The sequence below is a fragment of the Eretmochelys imbricata genome, chromosome 3 (genome assembly GCF_965152235.1).
Source record: "Eretmochelys imbricata isolate rEreImb1 chromosome 3, rEreImb1.hap1, whole genome shotgun sequence".
Lineage (NCBI taxonomy): Eukaryota > Metazoa > Chordata > Testudines > Cheloniidae > Eretmochelys > Eretmochelys imbricata.
The window spans coordinates 57389107-57403360 of record NC_135574.1 but is presented as its reverse complement, the minus strand read 5'-3'; the positions used below and the strand labels follow the sequence as shown (position 1 = coordinate 57403360).

The window sequence follows — 14254 nt, the reverse complement described above, 5'->3', positions numbered from 1 at the left end:
TTATTAGTTTTCTTACTCTTATTCTTCTTAACAGGCAGGTAAAAGATCAGAAAAATACCTGAGAAAATACCTTTAGAATTTGTTCTTTATTTCTTTCATATTTTTAAAATGTAATCTAATTTCAGACAAAATAGTACAGTAGAGGCTACAGGTTGCAGCTATTTCCATATAGCAGCTATTTCAACCCATACTATACGCTATGCTATGGCTCTGAGAAATGCCACTTTTTAAAAACCATTGTTTTCACATTTAAATTCTCAAAAAATGAATACCTGATCAGAGAAGGACAGGTTTTGACTATTGTACTATTTTCTGATTTTCATCTTCCCAATCACACACATACAAACGCATTCTGTGTAGCAAAAGTAAGTTTTGTATCCGGACAATAAGTGTGTTGGAGGTTGAAATGGTCAATACACTGAAAGCTGCTCCCAGGCTTTAGATTCTTTTTTTTTTTTTTTAAGACCCAACATTTAGTAATCATAAAAACATCCCATTTTCCTTGTTAAAATCATGTATTATGCTCAGTTCAGTGTTTAACAAAGACAGTTATGCAAAAACTAACATTTCAAACTATAGGTAATTTCAACAAATGTTGCCAACCTGGAAGTTGCATACCACAGTGGGGTTGATCAGGAAATGTAATAGTTTTTCCATTTCCAATTGTATTTTCAGTTATGTTTTGGAAAGAATATCTTTATTTTTGAATATGGCTACCAAAACTTCATGTAAACATTATTACAGCATAACTGACTGTCACAAATCATTCCCAAATTAAAACTGAAAACGGACAGCGATAGCATTTGGACCTACTTTGTAATTTTTTGCTAGTGCTTTCTCCACCATGGACATGTCTCCTCGGCATGAAAGGTGATGGCTGAGGCAGAGGTAGTGAGGATTCATCATGTGTCTGCAGTTTATACCAATGTGGTTCATCATCTAAAAGTGCTGTCTCCAGCTCTATAAGGATCTAGGAGAAAATTTATTGAACTTAATCTTAGTTTAAAACTGCACAGCATTATTTTTTTAATACAGAAGTGTTAGACTTTCTTAAATGCTTAAAATATAATTATTTTGTAATGCCATTGTATATATCACCTCTCCAAGAAATTCACTCTCTTCTTCTTGTACTCTTGGCTGGTCCCATACGGTTATTTCTAACATTCGTTCTCTAAAATCTCTACGATGTACATGTGAATAGAGAAAAGTTTGGTTCCATTTTGGTTCTAGGCTTTTCTTTACTGTTTTGGTCCTCCTTTTACTTTTATCACTGAAACATAAACATTCTTGTAAATTATAATGCAAAAACAGGTCACATACTGCCATCTAGTAACCAAGACTATAATTACAGGTTTCAGAGTACAGATTTCAGAGTAGCAGCCGTGCCGTGTTAGTCTGTATTCGCAAAAAGAAAAGGAGGACTTGTAGCACCTTAGAGACTAACCAATTTATCTGAGCATAAGCTTTCGTGAGCTATAGCTCACTGCTGGGAATAGCTCATCTTAAGTGATCACTCTCTTTACAGTGTGTATGATAACACCCATTTTTTCATGTTCTGCGTGTATATAAATCTCCTCACTGTATTTTCCACTGAATGCATCCAGTGAAGTGAGCTGTAGCTCACAAAAGCTTATGCTCAAATAAATTGGTTAGTCTCTAAGGTGCCACAAGTACTCCTTTTCTTTTAGGTTTCAGAGTAGCAGCCGTGTTAGTCTGTATCCGCAAAAAGAATACAGATGCATCCGATGAAGTGAGCTGTAGCTCACGAAAGCTTATGCTCTGATAAATTTGTTAGTCTCTAAGGTGTCACAAGTACTCCTTTTCTTTTTTCAAGGCTATATTTGTTTTCATCCTTTCTGATTTAAACATCATGATTACTAGGCTTGGCAATATTCAATTTGTATTTTTTTATAATTATGATGGATATCATCAATGTTTATTTTAAAGCATTTTTCTGTATCTATTTAAATTTTCACAGTTGTACAAAATTATAAATTTTAAGCATTTTTCATTTTTTAGTTATTTAAATTTTTACAATTGTGGGAAATTATGGGAGGGATTAGACAATGGGGGGCATACAATAATTATTTAATGATATTAGGTGATGAGATTCAAAAAAGTTAAAGTTGTATAATAATTAAAACACAATTTGTCAACATCACATGTTAAAATATATGAAGTAAATATCCTTAGATCAAACGCTAATAAGACCTCAAGCAACATTTTTCTTACTTTGCCTATCTGTAAATTTCTATTATTATTGTTTGGAATATTTTTTTATCTGTTTGTATGTATATGGTGAAATCAATGTTTACTTACATTTTACTGATAAAAAGCCTAATGATCTTTTATGTCTAAAATGGATCAGTATCTGCTGTGCAGTATTCCAGGTTCAGCCATATTTCCATGGAGCAAATTACTTACAATTTGATATTATCTGATTATAAATGCATGCTAGTTTTATACCTTTTAAGGTTCATCTAAACTACAATAAATTATTAAAGGAAAATATGAGAGAAACATGCATTTAAACTATAACTAAAATATTTAAAATGTTCACTTGATACATTTTTCACTTGGAATATTACCTTCTATCTGGAAGAAAATACATTTTTACATAAGGATTCCTGGGACGCCCATCTCCTCTAGGTGGCAGATCTGTTGCTTGTAGAACATTTACTATTAACTGATGCCCCACTTTGTCATACCACAGTTTCACCTACAAGATCCAAGTTACCAGAAATTATTCATGAAAATGAAAGTATATACAATTATTTTTGCTGCGTATCATTAGCCAGAACATAAAACGTTTTTCAGAAGGGCTAACAATGTTTCATACAGTTTTCTACAAGATTTTTTTCTTTTGTTTTGTGTGAGATTTTAGTTTGGACGTTTTGGGTTTCTTATGGCAGAAATCACACCACATGAACTAAAAAAATGGCTCTCGGCCAATTTGGAAGAATCCATGACAGTTATTTCTCCAAGCCTTTTTTCGAATATGCGAAGGCTTTGCACATAAATATTGGATCATGAAATCTCTAGCAATATCACTCTTCAAAAAAATCTGACTATTAAATAAAAGTTCCACAGATCTTCATTACATTCTTCAAGTATAACTAACATTCTTAGGTTTCTAACTCACTGAAGCAAAACCTAGCCTTACAGTACTGAGGGGGCAGTGGGGACACCGGCCACTGTTACCTTTGCTATCTCAGCTCTGTTTTGTGGAGATAGAATTCTTACAGCAGGATGGATAAATATACAGAGAGGCTCACAATATTGCTTCTTTGGGGCCTGATCCTGCACTCAAACATATATGCCACTGATTTCAATTGATACATGATCAGGTCCTTAGAAAGCAGTAGCATATGTTTTTGATTACAGCCTGCTGCAGACGGAAGCTGTGGGCTAGCTGTACTGTCTAGCCCGTAGACTATGTTCTGTACGTAGTCATGCAGTACACTGGGTTACATAGGAGTGAGTTTACTTCAGTAGTGCTATCTTAAATGCTAGGTGGGAAGCCTGTACTGTGGTGATACTTGAAGTAGAGGTGGAATGCATTTAACCTGACTTGTTTAGCAGATACTTTTATGAAAACTATTAAATGTGATCAAGCTAGTTTGTAAAATAATTGTACCATAAGGGCATATTTGAGTCTGTTCTCTGCTTAGCATCTGGCAAAATTACTATCTAAGTGACTCCAATACCTTTAAAGAGACTGGAAGCATGTACAAATAGTCTATGAGAGTATTCATTACATCTTTTATATGCACAACTTCCATTATAATCACATAAAATTATATGAAGTAATGTTCATATAATCAAAAAGGCGTCGTTGAACAGAATAGACCTTCAAGAATATAACTCTTCACATGTCCTACACAGAGATGAAACCGAAAGAGCAGCAGAAAACTGATTATTTGCTTAATAATAGATTACCCATGTTATGTAACATAGCCAGATATTTCTCAATACTCACAGAAACAAACAAAATATACTGTAACAGATAAATGGTATTCCCTCTGGGTATAATATACACTTACAGAAAGCTGGCCTGGTAGGACTTGTGGTGCATCTTTTAGAGCTCCAGGACTAGTTGGAGAAATAACAGAAATAGAAGGCCTTTCCATCTTCTGAGATTCAAAAGAACTTGAACCTAAATGAATGAAAGAAACAAGAAACAAGAAACAATGAAAGACCTAGAACTGATTTCAAGCCAATTTTATTAGATCTGTGAATTACTTTGGTTTTCTAACTATTCAAGGCTGGTTTATACGCAGAGTTTTATCAGTTTATTTTAAAGTATGATTTTAAACTTATTTAGTTAAGCTGGTGCAAAAAGCTGCGTGGACACTCCTATTTCAGTTTAAATCAGTCAAATTTTTGTTTAGGTCAAGTAAATTAGGAACAGGTTTAAGCTAAACAGAAATAAGAGTATCCAAATGGGTCTGCACCAGTTTAACTAAGCAAGTGCAAGCTATTGTGTAGACAAGATCTCACTTCTACCTACATTTTGGAATCTCTTATGTGAAATAAACTATCAGGTGCCCCTCAATTCCAGTGGAAGCTGCTTTCTTTCAGGTGTGCCTTATTAAAGGCTTCTACTCTCCTGCTGTAAAAAAACCCACCCCCATGAGGGGAGTGGCTATCCCAGCACTGGTGCACTATCTACACTGCCATTCTACAGCGCTCACAGTTGCTTTGCTCAGGCGGGTGCTTTTTCACACCCCTGAGTGAGAAAGTTTCAGTGCTGTAAAGTGTCAGTGTAGACAAGGCCTAAGAAACTCACAGAGGGGCACATTCTGGATCAGATAGAGAGAGATGTGGTCTAGGAATCTGAACAGGGGAAGGGCAATCAGAGATGGGAAATTATGACTCCCTCTGCAGCCTCTGGCAACTTCCTTACTTAATTCCTCTGCCTCATCTTTCTCATAGGTAAAATGAGGGTAATAATAGTTACCTTTCTTACAGTGCTGATCTAGAAAGATTAGACAGTCTGGGACCACGAAAAATGCTGTATCCACATGGTATTAACACCACATGGACTTTCATTGTTACTGTGGAAGAAAGCATTAAAATACAGCCCAGATTTGAACTATATAATATTGATTCTAGTTTTACACAATGATACAGGAAACAGACAGGGTTTTTAATGTAAAAATATTTTTGCAATATGTGTGCAGATAAAAACAAAAAGTATACTTACTAGACTCTAATGGAGGATGGGAACTCTCAGGAATCCTTGGAATGTCACTAAAAAAGACATATTCAAAAAATAATAAGAAATAACTGAACTGCTGCTCCACAGTACTAAACAGACACAGCTAACTACAAAGTTTCTGGCACACCTTTTTCGGACATCTGTTAGTTTTTGTTTTAATATGTTTGTCAATATGTGGTAAGGAAGGAGAATTATTTCAGGACGGCTTGCCACTGTTTACTAATGTGCATGAAAGCTTTAATCCCAAAGAAGACTTTTTTCAAATGATGAATAAAAACAAACCATGGTCACTATAATGTTAATATTGTAGTTGGAGGTTACAAAACATTTTTACAACCAAAACAGCAAAAGTGTTTTGGAAATGAGAAGTCTTATGGCTACTGAAGCTCACTTCTTTTCTGGTCAAATCAAAACAACATAGATTGTAAAACTCACTAGTAATTTTTATACACATGTCTCAAGGAGTTCGATGAATGAAACCGATGAAAATGTCTTATGACAATAAAGAGAAAAAGCAGATAACATGGGCAATGTTAAATAAACAAAGAAAAGGATAACAACATATTACTTCAAAGACTATAAACATGCAACATATTGCAACTGAATATACACAGACATACAGACACATACACACACCCACACAGAAAAAGAGTGGATCAAATTCTGATCCAGTTACATGAGTGTAAATCCAGAGTAACCCCACTGACATCAGCTTTACAGTGGCTGTCAGAATCTGGCTGTTATTAATATTTGGCCCTGTAGTACTATTTCCAACAATCTCCAAAAATACATTCCAGGAGTAAGAAAGGAAATAAATTTCTTCAATGAGTCACTTAAAAAAAAGATTAAACACTCACAATACAATCCAAACCACAAACTACAATACAATTTACAGCTAAAATTTGCAAAAAGTGAAGTCTAAAGTTAAGGCACTATCCCCTTATTTAGAGTCTTCAGGTGAAGTGCTGAAGCTAATGAGAGTTGCCACATATGCAGCACTTTTGAAAATCAGGTAAATTCCTCTGGAATTTTCTTAGGAGCTTAAGGGAATTGATAAACAAGTCCCACTGAATTTCAATAGGTGTTGGCCATCTAACTCCCTTAGGTTCCTTTGAAAATTCTAGCTCCAGTACCTAATAATTGATTCAGGAGCCTAACTTTAGGCTCTTATTTTTTTTAAATCTTGGTCTATATGACAGACAAAAAACAAAACCAAACTCCAGAGCTATTAGTGAGTATCTCAGTTCAGCTTACATCTTATGTTATAGTGTATGGAAATGTTTTCCTGTGGCTTGCCTTTGCGGTTCAAGAATGATGTGGTCACCTCAAAACTCATGGAAATAAAGTCATGGAAACAGCATTTTCCATTCTTTAGTGTATTTCTGGTTTGCTAAACTACAGACACAAATGCATCATTGAGATGTTATTAGACATTCTATAGTCAAGGCTGAGTTGATGTCTTCCATTTAAAGCAGTATTTCAATCTTTTTATTTAACATGGAACTTAGCATATTTAACCACCAAACCTGCAGCATTTACTCAACAGATCCAAACTGATTTTTATACAGGTAATATATTAACTTAGTTAATGTTTTTTCCCATTCCAAACATTTAAAAATACTCCCAATTGAAATGGAGCTTTGTTTATATTACAATAACACCTAGACATTTAAATAAAGACCCCATTGTACTAGGCTGAAAACATGGTCCTGTATGAAAACATGGTCCTTGCCCTGTATGTAAAATGACAAGTTATATAGGAGAGGGTAGGGAGCGAGTTATATTATCGAATATACACATTTCCCTTTTTTTCCTTTACCGTCAAGTGATAACCGTCACAAATTGGCTGATCTCTGATAGGCTTCCGAGCAAAGGTGAGTCTGAAGGGAAGATTTAAAGGAGGGAAAAGTGCAATGTGGAAGAAGGCACAAATATGTTTGTGTCAGATATCACAAAAATGGGTGGTGAAGGCTGGAATTACCTGGAGCAGTAGAGGCAGGAGGACTTGGCAGGAGACACAAGCACTTAAAAGAATTTTAGATAGATAGATAGATAGACTTCACTGATTCTTACAGGCTGATTCTTATTTACATTAAAGCCACTTTGCACTGTCAGAGTAGTTAAATGTCAGAGCGGTTACACTATCTAAGTATAAAATGAGAATGAGAATCAGGCCCTTATGGTTTACAAGAAGAAAATTGAATAAGACAGTGAAGGTGAGGGGAAGACACAAGCCAAGGGTTAAAGAGCAGAGAGGAGGGCTTAAAGGGGGTTAAAGAAGATAACAGAGAACTGGTCTTTGGAGCCAGGCTATGGAAACTGGGGAGTGGGAGAAATAATCATACCTTCTTTGTTTAAAACTGTACATTCCAGGCAGAAAACGCTTTAATTTTAAGCCACCTTTGGGCCCACCCCCCAAATAAACCTGGTCTGCTCTGAGGGCTGAGACATCCCTTGCATAATTTAGAGAGTCTTCAGGGCTGCTGTGTCCCTGCCCCGACATGCTGTTCCTGCCCCCAGCCTCATTCTGGCACCCTGCTCATGTTCCTTGGCATGTTCCTTACATCAGAGCTTGTAAGCGAGTCACAGAAAAGAAGCTAATGGCTGTCTTCTGCAGTTCTTGTGCCAGGGGAATCCTTCTCCCACAGCTGGAACTAGCATTTTAGAGCCCCTTTACACTGCTCTGTCCCTTGTTCTTGGTGGAAGAGCGCAAGAGTGGGGGGTCAAGACATCACCCCAGGAATCTAGGCGATGCATTTAAAGAGTACAATCTCCGCAAGGTTTACCTGAGACTGAATGGGCAACAGTTCTCTGGCTAGTAAAACAAATGTGGCATCCTGTGTTTCTTTATAACTTAAAGGCCATTTCTGCAGAGAAGTATGATTGACTTTGTCACTGGACAATGTGGCCAGCGACAGACACCAGGTAATGGTGCTCTTACTGCAGGGATTTGAGGAACCAGTTCAGAAATCATCTTTACTTGGAATCCCTACAAAATTCTGTACTGACACATGACATGACATTTATTAATGACTAGCATGTATATAGTATAGTCTGTGAATCTGATTGTGTGACTCTTAGCCATGGAAGACATTACTTATTTATATAGGTACAAAGGACGTGAAGTCACTGCACATGAAAATGGATAATAATGGATTACTACTACTGGTCTTCAAGAAATAATAATATATGGTGTGCTATTAAGGATAAAATTACAATTTCAATGTCAACCCATATTTAATACAGTGTATCATTATTATTATTACTTGTCCAGAGGCACCAGTCAGGACTGGGAATTTTTTGGTGCTGGTTGCTTTACAAACATATAGAAAGACAGGATCCCTGTCCTGAAGATTTTACTATATAAGAAATTAGATTAAATTGTGTATTAAACAAAGGAAGATCTCTATTAATAGCTGAATACTAAGATTCACTTTCATGAGTTTGGAGTCACCACATAATTCAGCTGGCAAAGCAAAAAAGAAGCTACAGGAGACTAGCAATCTGTCATCTAAAAGCAAACAACAATAATAATGTTCTTCCTATACTACAGTTTATTTCAAAGGTAGCATTTCAGAATTAAAGAAAATAATTATTTTTATGGTGCATTGTTCTTTGTTAGCCTTTATCAAAATTTCTTCTGTTGTAAATTGTGTGTGATTGACCATTTAAAAAATGACAGACAGGTCAATCTCGCTCTGAGTGAAGTCAATGGAAATTTCTCTTTTGACTGCAATGGGTGCACGATCAAGTCTTTAATGAAGCCTTTCATTTCAAGTTATATGCTCTAGTCCATTTGTGACATTTATTTGTTCTTTCCAGTTGTTAGTGACAGTAGGAAATAGCTGTAAGTAGTGAAATGTCAGGAATGAATGATTACAGCAGAAGGACATTTCTAGGTAGTGTGTCAAATCCTACTCTGATTTAATAATATAGTAATACTGAAACCTCTCATATGAATACTCACATGATTAAAGTGAGCAGGATTTGGTCTATAATATTACTGCAAGAAACTATCCATTGATCAAACCATATGTTGAAGCAAATAATCACATTTGGGTTCTACTATTCACAAGTGCAATAAAAACTGTCAAGTTTAACACTATAAGATCTAAAGAGGTACATTCCTGACATTAGTAAAAAAAAATTTACAGTGGGCTTAGTATGATACATTCAGTATTGCATGTACTTTGAATCTAATTACTCAGCAATTGTATTTTATGTACAATTCTTCTTCAAGAAAACTTTACTGAACATTTTCAGTTGTACTTTAACGCTTTTGAAAGTTATTATAATTACCTCATTTACTCATCTTCTCTACTGGTCAGTTATCTTACAAATTATTAACCATACATAATGCAGTACTTAAAATATGTCAGTGTTACTATCGCTAAAGCTGCACTATCTGCAAGTGCCAATTTAACAATATTCTATTACTTACTCAGCATCTTCTTTCTGTATTTCTGCCTTAATTGCTCAAGTTGTTTAATTATTTTGCACATTCTCCTCCACCCAAAACCACACCGAGGTCCAATCTAGGCCCAATGAAATACATACTGGTTCTGCTACATAGTTAAGTATGGGAAAGCTTGGACCTAAGACTAAAAATTTCAAAAACATTTGTTTGGTTTTGGTATTCTTACGAGTTAGAGTCTGATTCTACAGTCTTCACCTGGGCAAATCTCCTTATTAAAGTACATGGATGAGTTTGCCTGAATAAGAAATACAGCATTAGGTTTTTATATGTGCTGCAGTTACCATCCTAATGCTGATTTCCGTCTCTGAGTAACAAATTCACAGTCAAGTTTTCACTTTCCATTTAAAAGGCCACTCTCAAGATGGCTGTCCAAAAATTTTTATCTTCTCTAACCTACTTTTTCTTGAAGTACCAATGTAGTACACCAATTCTGTGTAAGTACAGTGGTCTCCATTAAAAAAAAAACACCTTCAACATCTACCAAATGTAGCCATCTCACATTATCACAGGTACATTAACAGCTGGTAAATACTAAACAATCATTCTATGTTAACTAAACCAGAGGTTTATTGTCAAGCACAGGGAGCAGAACCTTCTAGTAAGAATAAAGTGTTTCAAGCTTCTGACTCTAAAGATCATTACTGGATATGAGACACATTTCAGATAAATTATGACATGGATGAAATCCAGAAATGTCAGATTGGGAAAAGAATGCACAATTTTGGAGAAAAAAACAGCTGGGCTTCTAACTAGAAGATTACTGCTAAAGCATTAGTGTTGAGTGCCATACAGAACACATATCACTGACATTTGGGCAAGTGAAATTCAGATAGGAAACTAAAGAAACATTTTCAAATTTTACTAAATTTTATCTGAAACTAAACTCTGACTGTTTGCCCACCTCTTGTTATTCCTGAGTAAAAAAAATTGAGGCAAACCTAAATCCCGCCTGAGTGTGTATGCGGGGAGTCGTCAAGATTGTATTTGGGTGGCTAGCCAGAGACACAGCTCAGGCTGCCACAGCCATTCTGTTTCGGTGCTTGTTTGAGCAGAGCTAGCGTGTGTATGTCTACCCGAGCTGCGAATTACACCTCCTAGCTGCAGCGTAGACGTACCCAGTTTGGTCACAGCTCTAGGACCAAACCCTACTAGTTTTACTTAAGCAAATAGTTTCACTGATTCCTTATGGGACTATTTGTACAATCTGCACAAGCAGAATTTGTCCCCCAAATTATCATTATTTTGCAACTTCCAACTTGGATTTATATTAAATTCAGAATAATTTACTGTAAACTGTTATTATGAGAATGATTTTATAAACTAATGAACACAGATATCACACAAACACCTTTTAATGACGGTATAATTTATAATTACGGTAAAAAAATCTTGGAAATAACTTAGACATTAGAATGTTTAACTATAAATGGCACTCCTTGAATTCCTCATGAACTGATTTATTTCAAGTCATATGATGTTTAATGTTTACTGATGCCTGCTTCCAAGTCAGCAGTGTTCAGATAATTGATGTTACTGTGAATGAATCAAGTCTGAGAGCCTAACAAAGCAGGTCTTACTCAGGCACAGCTCCAACCCATTGTAATGGGAGTCTCACCTGAGTACCTCCTGCAGAATCAGGATCCAAGTTTCTCTTGTCAACATCATGGAAAATCCCAAAGGGACAAGACCCCTTGCAGATCAAGAGCCACCCAGATTGATCTCTGGCAAGGTCCTTAAGGTGGTCTATTCAGTTTATGTTCATTACTGGCAATATTTCCCCTTTGCCATTTGACAAATATGCTCTTTACTACTTTGTCTCGAAAATTTCGCCTTAATAGTGATATTACTGCAGCTATAGAACAAATCTAAGTTTGTAACAGGCAGTGAAGAAAATGGAGTATACAGATTATAAGTAAAAAGAAAAGGAGTACTTGTGGCACCTTAGAAACTAACAAATTTATTTGAGCATAAGCTTTCGTGAGCTACAGCTACAGTAGAAAATGCAGAATGCATCCGATGAAGTGAGCTGTAACTCACAAAAGCTTATGCTCAAATAAATTTGTTGGTCTCTAAGATGCCACAAGTACTCCTTTTTGCGAATACAGACTAACACGGCTGCTACTCTGAAACCTGAGATTATAAGTAAACGTTTCAAAAGGTAAATTGTCCTCCAATATTATAAGGTAATAACTTTCAAACTGACTAGTATGTTAACATATCAGAGTATTTTACAGCACTACAAATATATATAGATATGTATCAGTTTTTAAAAATCCTGCTAATACATGTAATTTACTAAACTTAAGAAGCATGTTTTTTTAGCCTTACCCAATAGGCCTTGAAACAATAATTTCAACTTGAGGTTCTGATTTTGATTCTAAAATAATGTTGTAAACTTCTTCATTTGTAGCTCCAGGCAGGGGTTTACCATTCCATTCTAGAACTTCATCCCCTTGAATTTAAAAAGAAAGATATTTTTAATCTTATTGTCCATATTTTTTTTTCACAAAAACAGCAAAACATATATAAAGTCAATGTAACTCTAAGCTACATTCCCTAAAATCAAAAATACTATTGTGAAGATATTAGAAAGAGTTTTTAAGACACTCTCAATACTCGTTTCCAAAACACTGCTATTACCTGCAAACAGTACAGTGTTTTCAATATTTCCTAAATAATATGGCAACCAGTATTGTGCCATGAAATGAAAGAAGTGTGCTACCTTTTGAGAGTCACTTTATTAACGAGAGCTGTGTATAATAAAGATAGGTTGATCTCCAAAAGTAACATATCTGATTGCCTAAGAGTTAAAAACTTACAAATCATGAGATTTTTCAATGACAGTTATATAATATGTATTTAATATGACTTTGGTACCCAAAGGGTAGTTTTCATAGCTTGTACTAAATGAAACAAAAGATTAAAAGGTGATGGATGAGTCAGTGTCTCCTGGAAAGATAAAAGAAACAAGCTGATGTGAAATTGTTGGATGAGAGTTAATCACTCTTTTAAGGTGTTCAGAGCTAGAATTCAAACATATACTTACAATGTATCTCTATATTTGTCAGTGTTACATCAAGAGGGAAACCTTAAAAATGTTTTCTAAAATAAGGTCAATATATAAAATTAATTCTCAGGAAACCATTAAATAAGTTCGCAATTACTAACAGGGCCAACCATAGGCAGTAATCAAAAGCACTACAAGGCAGACTGCATTTTGTTTTATTACCATTTTATTTCGTGATGATGACTTAGTATTTCTCAGATTCAGTCCTGTACCAATGACTCAGGTATGGTGTCAGGCTCTAACTGTGTTGCCAGAGGCCTTTGGATAAGATCTAAAGTAAGGCCTGAAAAACTGAGTTTGTTAAAAATCTAAAGGAATTCTTCATAAGATTAAAAGTCCATCCTAGTCAAACTTGATTTCAGATAATTACATTCTGCCTTCCACAATTCTATATTCAACAATTACTATTCTTTCAACTCTGAGGAATCTGCAATTCAGGAGTAGACATAAAGATCACTGTGCAGAGTTTGTATATGTTTGTAAAGCACTTTGGGATCCTTTAGGATGTGAAATGTTATAGTACATTAATGAAGGAGTATTATCATTCAGCGTTGCTGAAGTTAGTTTTCCTCTATCAAGTGGCGGGAAATAAACTGGGTTATTTATCTAAAACTAACTAGCAGCCTATTTAGTACAGCCAACCTTAATTCTGGCATTTCCTAATTTTTGAATGTTTGACTTGGCAACCTTAATAATGTTTTAATATAGATTTTGTGTGCATAAGTTCCTAGATTTTTTTTTAAAAAAAGCAAACTGGAAAAAAATTATCTTGTGGCATTGTATTGACATTTGTATGTTCAGTAGCATGGTTGGACCCTTTAGATCAGTGGTTCTCAACTGATTACACATAGTGGGCCACATATGCAGCCCACAGTGTGTTACCTGGACCACAGGGGCTGGGTGGCAGGGCAGCAGCAGCCCCAACCTCGACCCTCGCTATGCGGGACGGCCGGCTGCCCACCCTGGACACCAGTGCCAGAAGGCTACCCCGGACACTGGTCCCCGACATCTAGCTGCCCAGACCCTGGACCCAGTGGGGCCAGGTGGCTTCCCCGGACCTCCGTCACATGGCTGCCCAGCAGCCCCGACACCCCCTCTGCATGGGCTGGGCCGGCTGCCTCAGACCTGGAGCTTGCAGGGGCCTGGCGGCATCCCTGACCCCCACCAGGCGGGGCGGGCTGGCAGCGCCGGAGCTTGTAGGGCTGGACAGCTGTGACGGATCCCCAGAGCTCACAGGGCCGGCTGGGAACCCTGGATCCCCAACCTCATTGGGCTCGCTGGCAGCCCTGACCCCTCCGCGCCGGGCGGTGCAGCAGCTGGGCATGGGGCGGGCTGGCTGCTCCAGACCCCAACCCTGCAGGGCTGGCCAGGACCCCCGGAGCCCTGACCCTGTGGGGCTGCCAGCAATCCCTTACCCCGTGGGCCCACTGGCAGCCTCCACCCTGAACTCCCGCCACACAGGGCATGCCCAGCCGGACTCCTCGGTGCT

At 36.8% G+C, this 14254-nt stretch overlaps 1 protein-coding gene across 2 annotated transcripts in view; it reads right to left on the bottom strand.

Annotated features, from left to right (window-relative positions):
• RIMS1 (regulating synaptic membrane exocytosis 1) overlaps positions 1–14254 on the bottom strand; it is a 492040-nt gene that overhangs the window by 180476 nt on the left and 297310 nt on the right. For both annotated transcript variants that reach the window (XM_077811609.1, XM_077811610.1), the window contains 6 exons: positions 12027–12150; positions 5207–5253; positions 4044–4156; positions 2589–2719; positions 1099–1270; positions 814–970 (listed from right to left, as the gene is read on the bottom strand). In XM_077811609.1, the coding sequence (XP_077667735.1) occupies positions 814–970; positions 1099–1270; positions 2589–2719; positions 4044–4156; positions 5207–5253; positions 12027–12150 (744 nt within the window). The remainder of the gene's footprint in view (positions 1–813; positions 971–1098; positions 1271–2588; positions 2720–4043; positions 4157–5206; positions 5254–12026; positions 12151–14254) is intronic.